This window comes from Macaca nemestrina, chromosome 1 (assembly GCF_043159975.1).
Source record: "Macaca nemestrina isolate mMacNem1 chromosome 1, mMacNem.hap1, whole genome shotgun sequence".
NCBI lineage: Eukaryota > Metazoa > Chordata > Mammalia > Primates > Cercopithecidae > Macaca > Macaca nemestrina.
In genome coordinates this window covers 100,864,343-100,887,065 of record NC_092125.1, presented here as the reverse complement: position 1 = coordinate 100,887,065, position 22,723 = coordinate 100,864,343, and the positions used below count along the sequence as shown (strand labels likewise).

The following is a 22,723-nucleotide window of genomic DNA, read 5'->3' as shown; positions in this document are numbered from 1 at the left end:
AAATACCTAACTTTTCTCAAAGATGGATAGTTGAAACTATCCTTCACTAAATTACTGCATCTCCCACAGTCTCAAGCACCAGTAGACCTTTTGTTTTTATTTTCATTTCATGGGTACATGTAGATTAGCCATCTATCCCAATCCTTCAAATGAATAATTGTGCTGTACTCAAAGTGGCCACTTTAATACTCATTTTTATTCCTCTACATATCACATCACATTGGTGTTCCTACATTCCTCTTTTCCTCTTGTGAGCCAGACTCTGAGACAGACTTTCTGCATCATTTGTATTGTCTAATTGTATATTTGTATGACTTGGTATTGACTGAGTAAATTATAATGCCCATGCATGATCCCTCAGAAGGCTATCAACATGACAAATACCTGAGCATAAGAATTGTAAACATTATCTAGAATCAGTTAGTGTAGATATGTGTACTAAATGATCCAGGCTTCCAAGTTTAGTTCTAGCCTAGTCAAGGGCATTGTTTCTTCTCTTTTATGCCACTACTTGTCAATAAAGAGTGCTTACTTGGCATTTATTCTGTATCAGAAATAGAGTGAGAGAAAATGACAAGTTCTGATATTACTGTGCAGTGGGCTCACCGTCCCATGAGCTAAGAAGTCAATACTGTGACACCAGCTTTTAAGAACGGAAAAGCCTTATTTCAAGGTTGACCAGCAGGGAGGCAGGAGGCAATGTTCAATCTGTCTCCCCGAACTAAGGTCTGGAGACAGGTTTTATAGGCAGAGAGCAAGTAAGAAGGAGATAGGAGGATGCAACAAAGCGTTACCTGATTGGTTCCTGAAAAGAAGTTTTGCCAGGTCCTTGACTTTTATAACTGTACTGCAACACAACAGGTTATCATTTCCTTTTTAATTTGATCACCATTCGTTGGTCTGAATACTTAGGTTCCGCATGTGGTTTACCTTTTTATTCTGGTTGGCTCTAGGGTCACAAATCTGGCACACTTGGTTCATCTGGGCATGTTTGGGTTACTTGCAACCTGAGGGTCCATTGCAACTAAAAAACAAGTCATTATTTTGTTGTATTTTGTTACTGACAAAGTTAAACCAGATTGAACTGGTTCTGTGGTTACACTGATACCTTCATCAAGCAATTCATTATTTGAGGAGAAAGATGAGATCTAAAATTATTTGTTAAAAGCTTAAGTGAAAAAAGTAGTATTCAACATGTTCAAATTTTCATAGCACCATTGCCACTATTTGGAAAAACAGCATATGCTTATTAGAATTTAGAAATAAATAGAGAAATAATTTTTGAAGTAATGGGATTATAAGTAATTTAAATTTTTATTTACCTAAACATTTAATGTCCTACATTTATATGTAATACATTATTTTTAAAATGTGCTTTAAATGTTAGGAAAAAATGATATGAAATGCAACTAACATAATGTGAGAAATAGGGGAATTCACAATAATTCATTTATCTATTTATTTAATACATTTTTGAAACGGTTTTTATGCCCCAGACTTTATTCTAGGAACTGGAGAAAATGGGATGCATATAACACTGTTGCTTCCCTTAAGATAATTATTATATAGAGTGGGAGGAGACAGATCCTCAAATCACCTGATTATTTTTTAAAAATATAAACACATAAGAAAAAAATGTCAACTTCACACATAAGATGAATTTTTGAACCTTTTAGAGATATTATTTATTGAAGCAAATAAACTTTTAAAACAACTATGTAAATGAAGTGATATATCAAGATCACATGCCCTTGTCTGCCCAGTACAACTGTGGTTTATATCTGTCTTCCCCAGGTACATTGAAAGCATTTCATTTTGTTCTCTGATGTACTTGAGTTTGAATGTCCTATGAGACAGTATGTCAGTCTTGGTGCTAGTACCAAGTGAATGGTCTGATTATGCTGCCTTTTAGACCTGACTGCTTCTTACTGTCTATCTTGCTAGAGTCAGTATCCAATTGTCACCATGGGAGAAGTGGCCACAAGTTGGACCTTATCTTGGGCACTTACCCCAACATGTCACACTAAGGCACCACTTCTCAAACTTTTATTTTCATATCATAGTGCTTATAAAAGTGATGGTATCTGTAGGGCACACTAAGGTGAACACTTACTGCGTGAGGCAACCAGTCCAAAGACTTCAATTCCCTTAGGTCCTATCTGACCATTCATAGTGTGTGTGTTAGGGGCAGGGACTCAGTAACTCACCACATCTGTTAATTATATCTGTTGAGAAGCTCTGTGCTAAAGATGACCTGAACTTTATATTCTAAAGGAAATACCTAAGGAGGTGTCAAGAGAAAAAAAGAAGAGTGTAGAATGAAAGGCAAGGGGAGTTTGCAGCTGTAAATGGATCTTAAAAAAATATACCTTCTGGTGGAGTTTCAGGAGGGGAACTCAATCTCAATCACACCCATTTGACTTTTAAGAGTTTGTTTATTCATTCATTCATTTGTTCAAATATGAGTGGATACCATGCATTGTAGTACAAATTAGTAGTGAGATATAAGCTACTTTGAGTTGTTAGATGACTACTTATGTCTTCACTACAGGATAGTAAGTCCCCATGTTCACTGCACAGTATGCACCCCACAGATATTAGTAATTAATAATAATTGTTATAACAGTTTTAGTAATTATTATTACTATAATGACCTATTAATTAATGTGATCTAAGCCATTTCAATTTGAGCCATCCTCTAGTGCTGCCACCACAGGGAAAAAAGAGTTTCTGTTGGGTCCATAATAGTTCCTGCAAAAAGAGCAGTCTGAGTGAAGTGAGGTGCAGAAGGAGAGGAAGAAAAGGAGCCCAAAGGTAGTAGACTCAGCCTATCAGCAGAATAGAGTTTTGCACCTTGTATTTGGGGAAACAGCATAGACGTCTTGAAAGCAGGAACTACTCCTCAGTTTATGGAAAGATAAATTTAGACCCTTAGATCAAAAGAAGATGCCTCATTTGGAGAGTTACCAAGTCTATTGTAATAACAATGTGAGATAGGTATAAAACTAAGCATTATCAAAGAAATAAATTCCCACTGAAGACATTTATGTGGAAAACTTTGAAGTAACAACGATTAATATTTATATGCTTAACGTTCTTTTATTGTTCCCATTTTGCATATAAGGGAACTGAGGTGGAGGGAATTTAAGTGTATTGCATGTGATCACACAGCAAATAAATGGTAGAACTGACGTTTGAACACAGGCAGAGAAGCTTCAAAGTCCATGCTATAACCACTATACTGTCCTGATTCTGGGATGCTCAGACTAACTTGCTTATGAAAGACTTACTATGTGTTATTTAACTTTAGAACACTGTGATGTAGTTTTTTTTTAAAAGGAAAACAAATCTGGCGTTAGAGAGAGCTTGTGTTTTTTGCCCAGAATCATAGAGGCAAAAATGGCAACACCTGAATTTGTACCAACACCTTTCCATCTCTGCTCTGCAAATTCAGATCTTACACATATGGATCTAGTTCAGGTCCTGCTTTCCTTAAGAAGTGCTATAGGCGCCTGTAATCCCAGCTACTCAGGAGGCTGAGGCAGAAGAATGGCTTGAACCTGAGAGGTAGAGGTTGCAGTGAGCTGAGATCACACCATTGCACTCCAGCCTGGGGGACAAGAGCAAGACTTCATCTTAAAAAACAAACAAAACAAAACAAGTGTAATAAGCATAGAATCAAAACTCCCTAAGCTGAGAGGAATGAGAACACTCATTCATTGCCAGTCTTTCATTTTACAGACAGAGAGAATGAGGCTGAGGAGGGTCACTCAGTCAGCTGAAGTGGATTTAGGGTTGAATCTGTCTCTCCTTACTACAAGTTCAATAACCTTTATAATTTTATTACATAAATATTGGGATGTTCTTCCTTCTTCAGAGGGATATTAAAAGTATTAAAATTTTAAAAACATGAAGGCAGCTGTAACTATTTCTGGCATATACAGACATACATAAAATAAAGCAGTAAGGTCTAAGAATAAGGAAAATGGAAAGTATTCAAGATTAGGCCATACTTAGTCTCTGCCAAGATCTAGTCCTATTTTCTCACTAATTTATCTGATCATACTCTATCAGGTACTTGGCCCCTAGTTCAGACACCATCAAGGAATGGGAGATGACTCTGCTCAGCAGAGGAAGCAATAGAGGAGTTGGAGAGAAAAGAAGCGTGATCAGAACTTCAGGTTTTTTCTCCATCAAGCTACATTTGGTCACATAATAACCCAGAATCACTGGATGCCACAAATTGATAAGCATTCTGCTCATGACTCGCTGATCTACATCTGCAACTTTATACAAGCTAAAATTTTAGACTCCTTTTTGCCAACCTAGTTTTCCACCTTCTTAACCTTTCTCCGGGAATCTTGACTAAACCTACCACTCCTAGCTTTAATTTGTCTTCTTTCTTTCTATATTGCACTGTCTCTCTAAGCCATAAATACAGCTTAACCACTTGTTCTGCATCGCTATTTTTTCTCCCTTTGTTGCTTTTCTTTCCCATTAGAATGGGGTAATCAGAGACCATAACCCCTTTCTCTTTACATCTTCTAACTTTGACCAGTTCAGGCACGGGTGTGTGCAGCATGTTTGACTACTGATCTTTTTCATTTCTTTACTGGTGTTTTCTTAGACTCTGACTACTTGATTGACAAGCCAACCAGCTGATTCTCACAATCACCAACAAGCTGGGCTATGACAAATTAGATCATTGAGGTTCCCTTAAAATAATTCTGATCCTGTCAATGACTCTCCTTAAAGCCTCCTTCACCTCCTTGTTGCGAAGGCTGTAGATGATAGGATTGAGGAAAGGGGTAAAAAGGGCATACACCAAGGCAATAAGCTTGTCTGTGCCCTCGGATCGACTCCCAGGTGAGCCCACGTAGACTGTGAAGGCAGAAGCATAGAATAGTGCCACCACAGTCATGTGGGAGGAACAGGTAGAGAAGGCCTTGGCACGACTGGCAGCTGAGGGTAGCTTCAGCACAGCATTCAGGATACCTCCATAGAGTCCCAAAATGAGCACAAAGTTGCAACCAGTGGCCACACCAATCACTGCGCCATGGGCCCTAGTATGCCAGCTTGTGTCCACACATGCCAACCGCATTAGCGGTGCCAAGTCACAAAAGTAATGGGCCACCTCTTTCAAGCAGAAGGGCAGAGTGGCAGTGAGGGTGACTGGCACAAGTGCAGCTGAGAAGCCAGCCACCCAAGTGGCCCCGGCTAGTCGTAACTGTACCTGTCTGCTCATGAGTGCATGGTAGTGGAGTGGGAAGCAGATAGCAAGGTAGCGATCCAGTGCCATGACACCCAACAAGTAGCACTCAGTCATCCCTAAGGAGTGAAAGACATACAGCTGAATAAAGCATACAGCTGATGAGTTGGGTGAACACCCGTGGAGCAAGGTATGCAGCAGTGTGGGCACTGTGGTGCTGACATACCACACCTCTACAAAGGAGAGGACACTGATAAAGAAGTACATGGGGGTGAACAGTCCAGAATCTAACTGTACCAGGACAATGATGAGAATGTTTCCTGCAAGAGAGAGGAGATAGATGCATAAGGTCCCCAAGAAGGCAAGAGGTTGTAGGGTCCCAGTGGTAGTGAAACCAGCAAGGATAAAACTCTGGGTCCAGTTATGATTGACATGATCCATGAGTCCTAGGAACAAGTGACAAAGATAGAATATAAATTACTTCAAGCTTCTTCCTCTATTCGTAAAATCTGAGCACTTAAAAGGAACTTGAGACATTATCTAATCAATGTTCCTCACTTTGCACTAGAGGAACTGAAGCCCCAAAAGCAGAAATGGTTGGTCCCATATCATAGTCTGTTGGTAGCAGGGCTGGGACTAGAAACCAAGGCTCCTGATCCCAGTTTAATCCCTTTCTATGTTATAATATTGTGCTCCAGTGACTCAGTGATTTTCTCCCCTACTCCACCATCCAATAATAGGAGAGCTAGAAAATTCCTACTTCTATCCCTCGATAGTTCCCAATGAGAAAATAACCAACAATATTGGACTGTGGAGAAGGAAGAAAAGTCATCTCCCTAAAGTGACTGTTGAAGCTTCTTTCAGGAAGCCCCTCTGAAGTGTTTAGCCTCTCCTGGTAAGAACTAGAAGAAGAAAAAATGGAAAATAAAAGAAATGCAGAATCTCCAAAAACTGTAATATCCTAGGCCCGTAGTGCCTAATGATAATTCACCCAGCGGATACACTGCGCTGGGTGAAAAATTCATCCCTAAAGGATGTGTGCTAGGAATTCTCAAAAAGGAAAACCATGAAGTCAAGAAGAAGCCAAGAAGCCAAGAAGCCAGAAGTCCTATGGTATAATAGGAAAACCCTACTCTAAAGTCAGCGATTTGGTTGCCACTAGACATTAGGTTGAGCAACTTTTTACTTAACCTCAGCTTCCTCTTCAAAAAAAAACAAGTATTTGTTTCCCAAGACTCTTACGACACAGATAATGTATGTTTCCCTAAATTGGGAAATGGTGGTGGGTTTTGAGGGGAATCAACACCTATGTCACTTGAGTTTTCCTCCCATACCCTAATAAGCCTCATTCAAAGCCTTCATCTAGCTGTCTTCTTTGGCTACTCTCATCTTTTCGGCACCACTCCTGCCCATTACCTGATGGTTTTGATGACATTAGGACTATAGCATTCTCCTCGGCATCCTTTCTACCCCAAGACACTCCCCTACTTATATTTCATGTTCCTGGAAATGCGGGCCTCCCAGGGACTCCTTGCTACATGTTCCCTGGAGTTGCTAAGTGTGTAAAGCTTTCAGTAAGGACTTCTCTGGGGCAAGAAGTTGTGCACAAGGAAGCGCAGCAGAGCAGCTCTATGTCTCAAATGACTTTTCTCAATTCTGCAAGCCTCACTGTGGACTTTAGCGTTTAATCCCAGGTGCATTACCTCCTCTGGGCCACTAGAAGTTTTGCAAGTCCCATGTAGCCTTTTATAAAAAGAGAACAAATCCAACTCATATATCCTTGTGCATACATGGAGAACAACACCTTGATCACTCTAAAAACGAGTTTAATCTTCTTAAAAATTACTTTGCGAAAAGACTTCCCAATCAGCTTCATCTCTACTCCCTTCTAGTAAGATCAGCGAAATGACCAGAAAGGAGTAAATAATCTGTTTGTTCCTCATTTTTCTACTAATGTGTAATAGTTTCATTTTAATACACGTGTGGTACATATGCAGGTTTAACACATGTGCGGTACATGTGCAGATTTGTTACATAGGTAAACCTATGTCACAGGGGTTCATTGTACAGATTATTTTATCACCCAGGTATTAAGCCTCCTACCCATTAGTCACTTTTTCTGATCCTCTCCCTCTTCCCACTCTCCACCCTCCAATAGGCCCCAGTGCGTGTTGTTCTCCTCTATGTGTCCATGTGTTCTCAACATTTAGCTCCCACTTATAATTGAGAACATGAGGTATTTGGTTTTCTGTTCCTGTGTTAATTTGCTGAGGATAATGGCCTTCAGCTCCAACCATGTCCCTGCAAAGGTATTTTTCCATTATTAACCCTACCACAATATGAGAAAGATCAGCAGTGCCATCACTTCTGCTTTGACTATCTCCATCTCCACAACAATCACTATGACCACTACCCTCACTATCTCCCCTATCATTTATTCATTGATTTAATCATTGTCAAATGCTCTCTATGTGCCGAGCAGTGTTCTAAACCACCATCACCAGTATTGCTATCATTGTTTACGCGACCACCATATCATTATTTTATGTGGCATTTACATATGTTTATTTATGTTTTCATCATCGCTTTCCTTTTCATCACTATCGGTATCATCTTCATAAAAGTCTTATGGTCAGTACATGGACTCTGACCTCAACTGAACACAATACATGAGCATGTACTGGATGGATGCAGAGGCCATATAAATAACAGATTGAAGCCCTGATCCACTGGAGAAGAATACATTTGCATCACTTGTAGATACAAATGTGGTTTGATATTTAGGAATCAGAGGCAAAAAAGAAAATCATACAAGATAATAGCAAAATTAAATTGGATATCAGAATATTCACTGTAAAAGATTTTCACACAGACCACATCGATATAGAGGAAACCCTTGAGTCTCCTCATATCAACCTGAAAAATTTCCCGAGAGGGCTGGAATTATTTAAACAGCAGGAAAGGATGAGATTTTGTTTGGAGAGTTTTACTTTAGAAAATACTGTAACCTCAAGATTGGAAGGCTGTCTCCTTGAGTGAAAAACTATCCAGGTGCTTGGGTAATTAGAAGTTCTCATTCGGTCTTCTCCTGCCTTAAGCCAAGATTCCACTTCATCAGAAACATGTGACCTTTCTGCAGGATGCATGGTTGCAGCTGCCACTTGACAAAATTAGTTTATCTTTCATAGTCTCAAATACTAAAACACCCCTAATTTGCAGCTTTATCTATGGGTTTTATAAGACATATTCTGATACAGACTTCCGCTATGCTTTGTAGTGTATCATCCTGTCTTGGCAGCAAATGAGTGATGGCTGTGTATTCACCTTCAGAAAGCAATCAGTGCCTGTTTGTAAGAAAATTACACACAAAACAAAATCAATACAGAAATATGTGCTAAAAACGTTACGTTGTATATAATGAGGAGTGAGAGGTTTGTAAGTGAAAAGTAACGTGAAGGGATAAAATAAAAGTGAGAGTGTTCCAAATATAGGCCTTGCTTAGCTAAGAAAATTGTTTAATTTCTTCTCACGAGATCTTCTTCCTGTAAAGTACTCATTTAACATTTACGCTGTATTAGACATGAAATTAGAGAAAAGAATGAGGCGTTCTGCCTCTATCAAGAAATTCATGATTTAGCAAGAGAGACAACTGAGAGTGTTATAATGTTCGGTGAAGAAAGGAGAATTTCAAAAGTGTCAACATTTCATAATACGATTGCTAATATTTGAAAAAGCCTATGTTATGACAAATGATTAAAAAGAAATAGGTAAATAATTGCTTTAATTTTATAAGTGATTTTAAATTTTTTCATCTACATATTCTATATTAGGGACAGACATGTGTAATAATATTTTCCAAGAAAAAATGTGATTTGAAGGTTAGAAAAGGTGATTTAAAGTACAACTAAAAAAGTGTGAGAAGAGGAAATACCAGTGATTCTGTTATTTATTCATTAAATACATTTATTGAACACTCTATTTCCCATCCTCATACTAGGGAAAATATGAGATGCCTAACACACGGTTCCTTTCCTTGAAATGCTTAATTTGGAACGGGGGAAACAGACCCCAAGATAGGCATTTATAAAACAGTAGGAGCACTTATATGAAAAGACATTCAATCTAACTCATAATAAGATGAATGCAATTTTAAATTACAATTAAACAACTTTGCCGACTTTTCAGATTGACAAGGTTCCAGAGGTTCAAAAACATACTTTGTTGGAGAAGCTGCAAGGAGCAGACCTTTTTATGCATTGCTTATAGCAGTACAAAATAGCATACGTTGGGTGAAAAAGCAAAACCTGTGTAAACTACACATTTATTTGTATTATGACCCAGTAGTCATATTTCTAAGAATTTATCCTGCAGATATGTAGACACACATACATGAAATGATGTGCATGCACAGGGTTGTTCGCTGTAGTTCTGCTTTTTGTAATAGCAGAAGACTGGAAGTGACCCAAGAGCACTTTAGTGGAGATTTGTTAAATCTCCCATTTGTGAAACAAGCACAGAGATGTTTACCAAAATGAGGAAGCACCTTCCTCAGTGATATGGCAAGAGCTCCGGAGGGCATCTAAGAATATTTTTATTTGCTTGTTTTTACATAAAGAAAAATGGAAAGACTGTAAAAAATACTACTAAAAGTTGTTTTCCATTGTGAAGATAGAGGCTGGCAAGGGGTAGAAAGGGACAAATGGGCCTACAAGTTAAACTCTTCTATATATACCTTTTATGGATTATTTTGATTTTTTAATAATGTATATGTATCGTCTTTTTTTTTTTTTTTTTTTTTTTTTTTTTTTTTTTTTTTTTTTTTGAGACAGGGTCTGGGTCTATCTCCCAGGCTGGAGTGCACTGGCGTAATCTCAGCTCCCTGCAACCTCCTCCTCCTGGGTTCAAACCATCCTCGTATCTCAGCCTCCCCGGGACTACAGGCATGTGCTCCATGCCCAGTTAATTTTTATTTTTTTTATTTTTTATTTTATTTTTTTGATAGAGACAGAGTTTCAGCATGTTGCCCAGGCTGGTCTCGAATTCCTGGGCTCAAGCAATCCTCCCACCTCAGCCTTCCAAAGTGTTGAGATTACAGGTGTGAGTTACCATGCCCAGTCAGAGATACTGTCTATTGAAACAAATACATAAATTTTAAAAATGCATGTCAATACAGTGATATATTCTGGTTTGCTCAAGAGAGTTTTAGTTAAGTGCTTCTTGACCCAGAATAACTGTTAATAATGCCCTGTTTCATTCTTAAAATTATCTGGGCTTCACTTGGATGATCAACTATATGAACATCCTAGATGATAAAACTTTAACTTTGATGCCTCTGCAGAGTTTGTGATTTTAATATGTATACACACACACACACACACACACACACACATGTGCATATAGTTTCTACCCTTCTAGAGTGTTAAAACTGATGTCAACATAAAAGATAAGGCCAAAGAGTTGGGCCTTAGACAGGGTCTTAGACCTCGTCTTACACAGTTTGAGCTGCTATAACAAACTACCACAGATTGGGTGACTTATAAACAACAAAAATTTATTTTCACAGTTCTAGAGGCTTGAAAATAGAGATCAAGACACTGGCAGATTCCGTGTCTGTTGAGAGTCTGCTTCTCAGTTCAAAGATGGCTTTCTCCTCGTTACAGCCGCAAATGGTAGAAGGAGAGAGGGAACTCTCTAAGGTATCCTTTATAATGGCACTAATCTCATTCATAGGGGCTCTGCCCTCATGACCTAATCAACTTCCAAAGGCCTCACCTCCTAGAAGCCCTTGGGGTTAGGTTTCAACCTATGAATGCTATAGGAACATAAATATTTAATCCATAGCATAACCTAATGCATTAACCTATCATAACATTGATGATTATTTCCCACTTCTTTTAACATCATAGGAAAAAAAAAACTAAAGCAATAATATTTGTATGACACACTGAGGTAAACAGAAAGGCTGCTTGTTGACAAATGCAAACTGACCAAAGGCTATAATTTTCTCAAGATCCACTTGGTCATTCAAAGGATGAGGGGCAAAGAGATCAGGTGCTTAGCACACCTGATACCTATGTTTGTTGGGAAGCTCTGCCCTAAGGAAGATTAGAAGAAGGGACCCTAAAATTTGCAGAGAATAAATGATTGTGAAGTAAAAGAGAGGTAAGCCTGGAGCACTGAAGTAATCTAAGAAAGGAAGATGACTCCTGGTGTAGTCACGGGAAAGGTGCTTAATCTCTGTCAACCTCATTTAATCCTTAGGAGTCCATTCATCCATTTATTTATTCATAAATTGATGAATATGCCAGGCAACATGAGGTATATGTTGCCGTGAGTTGTTATACAACTACTTAGGTCTCCATGTAGATTGTAAGTTTCCCTGGCTCATTGCACTATACAACCTCGACAGTGTCAATTAGTGTGAGCCAAGCAATTGCCAGTGATTTTGCTAACACAACCACCTCTCAATAAAGCAGGTTGAGATCACTGTAATGTAGGAACACAGAAAGGGAAAGAAGAAAAATAGGGTCCCAAAAGCTATATATTAGGGCCCTAGAGTAAATTTCACAAGGGCCCAGAGATATACATAGGATGCTCCAGGGTCACTTTGGCCACCTCAGTCCAAAGTAAATGCCTGATTTGGACCACTGCCAATTCTACTGATCCACATTAAAAAATGTAAGGTATTGTAAAACTAGGCATGAATTTCCATTGTAGAAACTGATGTGAAAAAATTCAGCCAATAATGTCTATCTTGTAGATAGTGTTTACTATTTTACATGCTTTACATGTTTACAACTATTTAACCCTCACAAGTATTGTCTGGAGAAATTCTTATTGATGCCCTCATTTTGCAGATGAAGAAACTGAAGAAAAAGGAAGGTTTAAGTGCATTATTCATATCATGCCATTAAGAATATAGTAAACATAGGCCAGGCGCGGTGGCTTGCGCCTGTGATCCCATCACTTTGGGAGGCCCAGGCGGGCGGACCACGAGGTCAGGAAATCGAGACCATCCTGGCTAACACAGTGAAACCCCGTCTTTACTAAAAATACAGAAAAATTTAGCCGGGCGGAGTGGCGGGATCCTGTAGTCCCAGCTACTCGGGAAGCTGAGGCAGGAGAATGTCGTGAACCCGGGAAGCGGAGGTTGCAGTGAGCCGAGATCGCATCACTGCACTCCAGCCTGGGTGACAGAGCGAGATTCCGTCTCAAAAAAAAGAAGAAGAAGAAGAATATACTAAACATAATGATTGAACCCCAAAGAGCCAGGCATTAAAATCTCTTTTCTATACATCGTGTCTCTGAAATAATAAGACTTTCTATTATTCACGAGCACCTTTTAAGTGTCAGGAGCAGTGTTAATCATTTTGTATGTTTTGTTTCCTTTAAGCCTTAGAGAACTGTGGAGATCATAATCTTTTTAAATATAAGGAAAGAGATGGTCAAAGTGAGATAATTTTTTGCCCAGGCTAGGAGCAGTGACTCACGCCTGTAATCCCAGTAATTCGGGAGGCTGAGGCCGGCAGATGCTTAAGTCTACGAGTTCTAGACAGCCTGGGCAACAAAGCAAGACCCTGTCCTTATGAAGAATTTAAAAATTAGCCAAGTGTGGTGGCACGTGCCTGTAGTTCCAGCTACTTGGGAGGCTGAGACAGAAGAATTGCTTGAGCCCAGAAGGTCAAGGCTGCAGTGAGCCGAGACGTGCCCTTGCACTCCAGCCTGGGCAGCAGAGCCAGATGCTGTCTCAAAAAACAAAAACAAACAAACAAAAAAAATTGTCCAGAATTACATAACCAAAACGTGGCAACACTTGAATTTGGACCAACACCTTCCCAGCTTTGCTCTGGATATTTGGATCTTACCCATATGGGCCGAGTTCAGATCCTACTTTCTTTAAGAAGTGTTGTAATCACAGGATCAAAACTCCCTAAGATGGAAGGAATGTAAGCAGTCATCAACTGCCAGCTTCTCATTCTGCAGACAAAGAAAATGAGGTTGAGAAAGTCTTACCACAGTCACTCAGTCTGCTGGAGTGAATCTAGGGTTGAATTTATATTTTCTTAGAGCAAGTTCTGTAACATTTTTTTATTCATTATGTAAAAATTGGGATAATCCTCTCTTAGAATGAAGAAATAAATTTAAAGATTATAAAGGTATGAAAGGATCTAAAGAGTATGAAGGTATTCAGAAAACAGCTTATAGTTGCTGATATAAACCAGAAATAGAAGCAAAAATTGGTTATTGATCAAATATATAATAATTTTTAAGAAGCAATTTTATAAAAGGTATTCAAGACCCAACTCCGTGACCTGCCTCTGAAAAGTTCTAGTTCACCTTAGCCACTAATGAGCTGTGCATCTTTTGACAGGTCATGTTACCTCCTTGGCCCTCAATTCACTCATCAGAAGAGTGAAAAGGTTGAACTAAATCATCTCAGAAGAAAAACTGCTAGGAAAGCCACGGGAGAAAAGAGGGCACAGGAAATAGTCAGAGCTTCAATTCCCCATTTATACTATTTTAGTTTGTTTTCTGTGTGGTATTTACCTGCTTTATATATTAATTTTCTAGTGCTGCTTTTTGGTTTGTTCAAAAATATGGGATCAGATTATTTCCAGGGTGTTGCCTTTGATCTCACTGCAAAACTGAGTCTGCTCCTTGCCAGTGCTGTGCAGCAATTGTCTAAGTAATGAGAAGGAAGAGAGAACATCCATGGTTCCTGGAGACCTGCCTACCTGTGGGAGGCATAGGCATGGGTGTAATATGAAAAGGAAAATACAGTCTAGAGCCCCCAAGGAAAGGGGCAGCAACATTAGGACCTCAGGCACACGGGCTGAGACCCAGGAAGCAAAGGCTGGATAATGGCATAACTTAAAAACTCCTTCTAATGCTGAGGGGCAGAGAATGGGGGAAATTGGGGCAGGTTCTGAGACCCTTGTTATACTAAAGAGTCTTTTGTTTCTGCTGTAACTCAGACCTTAGACATTTCAGGAGACTAAGGATGGGTGCTTTAATAGATCCAGGTGTCTCAGGTCAGGGAAAGTAAAACCAGAGTGATGATGAAGTTTTAACATTTTCTGAATCTATTATCTTTAATTGGGTCTTCCATTTATTTATATACTCCCTCTATACTTCCCTTTTTATCCACTCTGGACTATTACTAAATACTGAACCACCTCCTTACTTTCTCTATATTTCTTTGTCCAGAATGTCCTCCTTCTACACCACTCACCTATGCATGAACACCAGACTCGTGATTTTTTTTTTCTGTGATCCTGGACTAGATACATAATCTTTCTGAGTCTCAATTTCCTTTATACATTTATATAGCCACTTTAGTGGTCACTCAATAGTTTTACTGATATTCTACTAATGTTGGCAGTGGTCAACATATAGGTATTAAATTAACTTGTTGAGGGTTGGTCTGAATGGGCTAAAAAAAAATGGGCAATTTTCAATGTCACTTCACCTGATCTTAGTGAGAAGGGTTAGAAATTCCCCTATTGATGAAGTCAGTCTCTGTTCTGAGTAAGCCAGGAACACAGTAAGCTCATGCTGAAGAAGTAGGAGCTTGCCTGAGTGGGGAGGCACTACTGAAATATGAAAGTGCTTGATGAGCTCTGAAAAGCTGTAGCAATGTGAGGATCTGCACAAATTCTGTACATGGAGAGGAGAGATCAGAAGGCATGGGTACGTCTGCTCAGAGGCCCAACAATATGCAATGTGCCTGGGAATCTTTGAGCAATGTGTACAAAACAGGTCTTAAATATGTCCTTATCAGTTGGATCTGAGGCAGTTGCATTGAACTTCCCTATCCTTACCAGTCTAGCTTTTTGCTTCCTCTTCCCTTTGTCCAAACAGTGGAGCCTTGGACCCATTGCTGAATTACCACTGTTATATTTGGCTTGTTTGGAGGACATGGGTACCTCAGTATCTCATAGAGAGCATGAGAGCTAGACCTATCCAATGAAGCAAATCCTCCCACAGAACTTTTCTCCTAAGCAACTCAGGGGAATAGAACAAAGTGCTAACAAGTTTTACTAATGAGAAGGCAAACAAGCTGCTTAATTGAACTGGGAAAGTCGGGGGAGAATCAAGGGAACAGTCCCCAGGAGGGAGCTGGTGCCAGCTCAATGATTCACAGCCTCAACTTCTGTAATTATCTACCTTTTCTCAGCAGAGACCACCCCCTCCACGAGTTGTGGAGCAGGGAGCTTTGGGGAGGCTCCAGTTTTCTCCTCTTTCTCCCTCAATTAATGCTAATTGGGAACATGGGAATGTAGATCGGGATGTCAAAGAAACAGCTCTAGAATACAGTCCAGCTAGGCGTCCCTTCCTCAGGCCTGATTAGGAGGCTTTGCCTGAACCACACAGAAGGGCATCATTTCCTACATTCATAGGAGTCACTGTGGAGATGTAGACTGGGAGTCAGGAGGCCTGACTTTTAATCTAGGCTCTGCTACTAACTAGCTCTTGCACAATGTGGGTCATACACATTCCTTGACCTTCATACATTTTAAAGTTGTTTTGAACTATGATAAATGATGTTTTTCACTTTGATACCGGGGTAAAAGCATCAAGAGAAGCAAGTCAGGTTAGTTGCTTGACTCCCTTAAAGTAAAACAAAACAATCCCCCACACAAAAAGAGGAATGTATACCATGGGAGTTCCAAAAAAGGTGTTGCCATACTCGTTGGTTCTTTCAGAGCATTTTTTTAAACCGTCATTTCCTTTTTAGGAAAAAAAAAAAAAAAAAGCAGTCAGCTTGTCTGCCTGTCTGCACATCTCAGCTTATCTGCACACCCATCCACATATACATAGTACTGTTTCTCATGACTCACTCTCAGACGCTACTAAAAGATAAAACCACAAGCACAATTTTCAGTGTTGTTTATAATAGAACATACAGTCAAAAAACTTTGTGCCAAGACCAGCATGGCTGGGGAGACCCTAACCTAGCAGCGCTAGAGGAATTAAAGACACACACATAGAAACAGAGAGTGTGGAATGGGAAATCAGGGGTCTCACAGCCTTCAGAGCTGAGAGCCTCTAACAGAGATTTACCCACACATGTATTGACAGCAAGCCAGTCATAAGATTTGCTAAAACTATTCCTTAAAGGAAATAAAGGGATGGGCTGAAATAAAGGGATGGGCTCTGGCTAGTTATCTGCAGCATGAACATATCCTTAAGGCATAGATCACTCATGCTATTGTTTGTGGTTTAAGAGCACCTTAAGCAGCTTTCCTACCTGGGTGGGACAGATGTTCTTTGCCCTCATTCTGGTAAACTGACAGCCTTCCAGCATGGGCATCAAGGCCATCACGAACATGTCACAGTGCTGCAGAGATTTTGTTTATGTCCAGTTTTGGGACCAGTTTATGGCCAGATTTTGGGGCCTGTTCCCAACAACTTTGAGTTTTAATTCCGATTCCATAAATCATCATTATAAGTTGTAGGGCAATTTAGCTAACCCTTTTTTGCCTCATTTGCAAAACTGAAAATCATACTTAATCATAAAGTTGTTGGAAGAATTAAGTAAGATAATTTAAGTTGGCATATAGTAGGTGCTTAAGAAATAAAAATCCAAATTTGTTGATTCCTATTATTGTTAGCATCATAGTTACACATATCATGCCTAATAGAACACAGACATGACTCCTAAATCCATAAGTATATCATTCCATTAAGAAGTTCAACAAAGGGCTAAAATCCCAAACACTTTTTATTTGTGTGGAGTAAGAGTGCCCCTTTAGAAGTCCTGCAATTACTTATAGACCAAACTTTTAAAAAAAGTGGTCAAAGCCACTTCTGAAACTTCCCTAGAGTCAATTCTCTTTGAGGATATAAACTTCATTTCCAACAAGGGCAAACAGACCACGGTGCTCTTTTGGCCATGGCCTAGAAAGAAAACCCAGCTGGAGATATAAAATATTTCAACATATGCATACCAGCCTTGAGAAGTTATTGGGAAGAATCAGGGGATATGAAAAAGAACTGGCATAGAGAAGAAGTTCAATTAATACGAGTTCCTGTCTACTTTTAGCAGTAGCCAGAAAATCCTATCACAGTGCGATCACTTTTGATCTCACTAACAAGGCTGCTTACAAGCTCTAGTCTTCCTGGATGTTTTATGGCAAATAAATCTTGTTATTTTTAAATCCAATAACATCTTCTTTTTTGTTTAATATACTTTTTTAAGAGCAGTTTTAGATTTACAGCAAAATTGAATGGAAATTACAGTTTCTATATGCTCCTCACCCCACACATGCACTACCTCCTTCATCATCATCATCCCTCACCAGAGGGGTACATTTGTTACAATCAGTGAACATGTGTTCAATACGGATACATTTTTACTACCCAAAGTCTGCAATTTATATTAGGGTGCACTCTTGGTATCTTACATTCAATACATTTAGACAAATGCAAAATGACAACTATCTGCCATTATAGTATCATACAGAGTCGTTTCATCGCCCTAAAAATGATCTGTTCTCCATTAACTCCTTTTCTTCTCACAACCCCATGGCAAGCACTGATTTTATTCTCTCTATACTTTTGTCATTTTAGGATTATACAGTAGGTATCCTTTTCAGATTAGCTTCTTTCATTTAATAAGGTTCCTCCGTATCTTCTCATGGCTTAATGTCTCATTTCTTCTGGGGTTGAATAGTATCCCATTGTCTGGATATAACACAGTTTATTGATCCACTCACCTACTGAAGGACATTTTATTGCTTCTGAGTGTTGGCAATTATGAGTAAAGATGCTATAGTCATGTCTGAAGGCTTCTTTTATGGATGTAAGTTTTCAACTCCTTCGGGTGAATACCAAAGAGAACAAGTACTGGAATGTATGAGTATTTTTAGTTTTCTAAGATACTGTCAAACTGTCTTCCAAAGTGGCTGTACCATTTTGCAATTCCACTAGCAATTGATAAGAGTTCTGTTGCTCCACATCATCACCAGCATTTGGTATTGTCAGCATTTTGGATTTTAGCTACTCTAATAGATGTGTAGTGGTATCTCATTATTCTTCATTTGCAATTCCTTGTGAATGTATGATGTTGAGCATCTTTTCATATGCATATTTGTCATTTTCTTGTAGATGTCCTTCATCAGGTTGATGAAGATCCCCTGTATTAAGACAACTTTTTGAAGTCAGGTAAAGTGATGCTTCCAGCTTTATTCTTTTTGATTAAGTTTGCCTTGGCTGTTTGGGCTCTTTTTTGGTTCCATATGAATTCTAAAATAGTTTTTCTAGTTCTGTGAAGAGTGTCATGGGTCATTTGATAGGAATAATATTGAATTTGTAAATTGCTTTAGGCAGTATGGCAGTTTTAACGATATTGATTCTTTCTATCCATGAGCATGAAATGTTTTTCCATGTGTTTGTGTCATCTCTGATTTATTTGAGCAGTGTTTTGTGATTCATATTGTAGGGGTCTTCCACTTCCCTGGTTCACTGTATTTCTAGGTATTTTATTCTTTTTGTGACAATTGTGAATGAGGTTGTGTTCTTGATTTGGCTCTCAGCTTGGTTGTTGTTGGTATATAGGTATGCTACTGATTTTCCTGCATTGAGTTTTTATATTGAAATTTTTCTGAAGTTGCTTATCAGATTGAGGAGTTCATAGGCAAAGACTGTGGGGTTCTCTAGGTATACAATCATGTTTTCTGCAAACAGGGATCATTTGACTTACCCTCTTCCTATTTGGATGCCCTTTATTACTTTCTCTTGCCCGATTGCTCTGGCCAGGACTTCTAGGACTATGTCAAGTAGGAGTGGTGAGAGAGGGCATTCTTTTCGGGAATGCTTCCAGCTTTTGTCCATTGGTATAATGTTGGCTGTGGGTTTCTCATAGATGGCTCTTATTATGTTGAAGTATGTTCCTTCAATGCCTAGTTTATTGAGAGCTCTTAATAGGAATGGATGTTGAATTTTATCAAAAACTATTTCTTCATCTGTTGAAATAATAATGTGGGTTTTGTTTTTAGCTCTTTTTATGTGATGAACCATATTTATTGATTTGTGCATGTTGAACCAACCTTACATCCCAGGGATAAATCACACTTGGTTATGGTGGACTAGTGTTTTGATTTGATGCTGGATTTAATTTGCTAGTATTTTAGTGAGGATTTTTGCATCTATGTTCATTAAGAATATTGGCCTGAAGATTTCTTTTTGTTGCATTTCTGCCAGGTTTTAGTGTCAGGATGATTCTGGCCTCATAGAATGAGTTGGGGCAGAGTCCTTCCTCCTCAATTTTTTTGAAATAATTTCAATAGAAATGTTATCAACTCTTCTTTACATATCTGGTAGAACTGAGCTGTAAGTCTGCCTGGTCCTAGGCTTTTTTTGCTTGGTAGGCTTTTTGTTACTAATTCAATTTCAGAACTCATTGTTGGTCTGTTCAGGGATTCAATTTCTTCCTGATTAAATTTTGGGAGGTTGTATGGGTCCAGGAATTTACCTATTTCTTCTAGGTTTTCTAGTTTGTGTGTGTAAGGCTGTTCAGAGCAGTCTCTGAGGATTTTTTATATTTTTGTGGGCTATTGGTTTTGGCCCCTTTGGCATTTCTGATTGTGCTTATTTGTATCTTCTCTCTCTCTTTTTTTTATTAATCTTGCTAGCAATCTATCTATCTTATTAACTTTAAAAAAAAAAAAACAGCTCTTGGATCATTGATCTTTCATATGGTTTTTTGTGTCTCAATTTCCTTTAATTCAGCTCTGATTTTGGTTATTTCTTGTCTTCTACTAGCATTCAGTTTGGTTTGTTCTTATTTCTCTAATTCCTTTAGTTGTGATATTAAGTTATTATTTTGAGATGTTTTAAACTTTTCGATGTGGGCATTTAGTGCTATAAACTTCCCTTTTAACAGTGCCTTAGCTGTGTCCCAGAGAGTCTGTTATGTTTTGTCTTTGTTCTGATTAGTTTTAAGGAATTTCTCAATTTCTACCTTAATTTCACTGTTTATCCAAAGGTCAATCAGGAGCAGGTCACTTAATTTCCATGTAATTGTATGATTTTGAGAAATTTTCTTGGTATTGATTTTTTTTTAATAGTGTTATGGTCCAAGAGTGTGGTTGAAGTGTGCATGATATGGTTTGGCTGTGTCCCCACCCAAATCTCATCTTGAATTCCCATGTGTTGTGGGAACCAGGAAAAGGTAATTGAATCATGGGAGCTTGTCCTTCCTGTGCTGTTCTCATGATAATGAGTAAGCATCATGAGATCTGATGGTTTTATAAGGGGGAGTTTCTCTGCACAAGCTCTCTTTTTGCCTGCTACCATCCATGTAAGACGTGACTTACTCCTCCTTGCCTTCCACCATGATTGTGAGGCCGCCCCAGCCATGTGGACCATTAAACCTTTTATTCTGTATAAATTACCCAGTCTTGGGTATGTCTTTATTAGCAGCGTGAGAATGGGCTAATAGAATTATGATTTTGGTTTCTTTGAATTTGCTGAGGATTGTTTCATGTTCAATTGTGCATTTGATTTTAGAGTATGTGCCATGTGGTGATGAAAAGAACTCTTGTTTTTGGGCGGAAACTTATGTAGATTTTCTTCTAGGCCCATTTCAATAACCAAAACAGCATGGTACTAGCATAGCAGAGAGCCAAAAATAATCCCACACACCTACAATCATCTGATCTTAAACAAAACTGACAAAAACAAGCAATGAGGAAAGGACCCTCTATTCAATAAATGGTACTGAGATAACTGGTTATCTGTATGCAGAAGATTGAAACTGGACCCCTTCCTTACCCCATTAAAAAAAATCAATTCAAGATTAATTAAAGAGTTAGATGCAAAACCTAAAACTATAAAATCCCCAGCATATAACCTAAGAAATACCATTTTGGACATAGGACCTGACAAAGATTTTATGACAAAGGTACCAAATGCAATTGCAACAAAACCAAAAATTGACAAATGAAACCTAAAGTAAAGAGTTTCTTCACAGCAAAAGAAGCTGTCAACAGAGTAAACAGACAACCTACAGAATGGGAGAAAATATTTTAAAACTGTGCATCTAACAAAGGTCTAATATCCAAAGTCTGTAAGAAACTTAAGCAAATTTATAAGCAAAAACCAGACAACTCCATTAAAAAGTGAGCAAAGGACATGAATAGACACTTTTCAAAAGAAGATATATATGGGACCAACAAGCATATGAAAAAAAAAATGCTCAACATCACTAATAATTAGAGAAATGCAAATCAAAACCACAGTGAGAAACAATCTCACACCAGTCAGAATGGCTATTTTTAAAAAGTCAAAAAATAACAGATGCTGGCAAGGTTACAGAGAAAAGGGAATGATTATACACTGCTGGTAGTAGTGTAAATTAGTTCAGTCATTGTGAAAAGTACTGTGAAAATTCCTCCAAGAACTTGAAACAGAATTATCATTTGACCAAGCAATCCCATTACTGGGTACATACATACCCGAAGGAATATACATCCTTCTACCCTAAAGGCATGCATTCATATGTTCATTGCAGCACTATTCACAAAATAGCAAAGGCATGGAATCAACCTAAATGTTCATCAGTGGTAGACTGGATAGAGAAAATGTTGTACATATATACCATATAATACTACACAGCCATAAAAAGAATAATATGTATTGTGCAGCATTACGGCCTCAATAACTAGAGGCCATTATTCTAAGCAAACTGACACAGGAAAAGAAACCAAGTACCACCTATTCTCACTTGTAAGTAGGAGCCAAACAAGGAGAAGACATGGACCCAAAGAGGGGAACAACAGATACCAGGACCTACTTGAGAGTGAAGGTTGGGAGAAAGGGGAAGATTAAAAAAAAAAAAAAAAAACCTTTCAAGTATCATGCTAATTACCTGGGTGATGAAATAATCTGAACATCAAACCCCCATGACACACAGTTTACCTATATAACAAACATGTACACATACCCCGAACCTAAAATAAACATTTTTTTAAAACATACTTTTTATTAACAGAAATTAGTATGAGTAAAGATGGAAACTTGTAAAGAAATGACTACATTTTATTTAGTTTTGATAATTAAGAAAAGAGAGAAATAAAAATGTAAGTTCAATTTTAATTATTCAATTTAGGTGAATTTTGTGCATGCTCGATTGTATTTAGTTCAACTAACATTTATTGATCATCTTAATTTATGTCAGGAAATTGGTGACGCAAAGAAGGTGAATAATTAATGATGACTCTAATCACCTATCTTTCAATACAGAGGGAGCACACAAACAAGTGAAAAGAACGTTTTAACAAAATGCACTAAGTGCTAAGACATAGGAATGTGTAGAGTATTACAGAGGCACTCAAGGGTGACCTGTGATAGGTATGGAAAGTTTCCAAAGGAAGAGTAAGCTTTAATATAGTCATTTGAGGAAAATTTGGACAGCAAAGCAGAAAATGTGTGAGGGGAATTGCAGGATGAGAGAAGATGACTAAATCTACTAAGTCATGAACTAGCAATATGTGTGAAATAACATTATGT

At 38.4% G+C, this 22,723-nt stretch overlaps 2 protein-coding genes and 1 pseudogene across 2 annotated transcripts in view; 1 reads left to right on the top strand and 2 right to left on the bottom strand.

Annotated features, from left to right (window-relative positions):
- Positions 1–22,723, bottom strand: part of LOC105498130 (olfactory receptor 6K3-like) — a 192,457-nt pseudogene that overhangs the window by 58,140 nt on the left and 111,594 nt on the right.
- The window catches only part of LOC105498125 (myeloid cell nuclear differentiation antigen), a 44,438-nt gene that overhangs the window by 943 nt on the left and 20,772 nt on the right, over positions 1–22,723 (top strand). Inside the window, exon 2 of the mRNA XM_011769995.3 lies at positions 18,320–18,376. The gene's annotated coding sequence lies outside the window, so the exon portion shown is untranslated. The remainder of the gene's footprint in view (positions 1–18,319; positions 18,377–22,723) is intronic.
- LOC139359609 (olfactory receptor 6N1-like) lies at positions 1,399–10,582 on the bottom strand. The gene has a single exon (XM_071082940.1). It carries the CDS (start codon positions 5,648–5,650, stop codon positions 4,703–4,705), a length of 948 nt encoding a protein of 315 aa, XP_070939041.1. The 5' UTR covers positions 5,651–10,582; the 3' UTR covers positions 1,399–4,702.

Excerpts from the sequence above, each read along its gene's own strand:
- LOC139359609 (XM_071082940.1), bottom strand. The coding sequence starts at position 5,650 with ATGGATCATGTCAATCATAACTGGACCCAGAGTTTTATCCTTGCTGGT.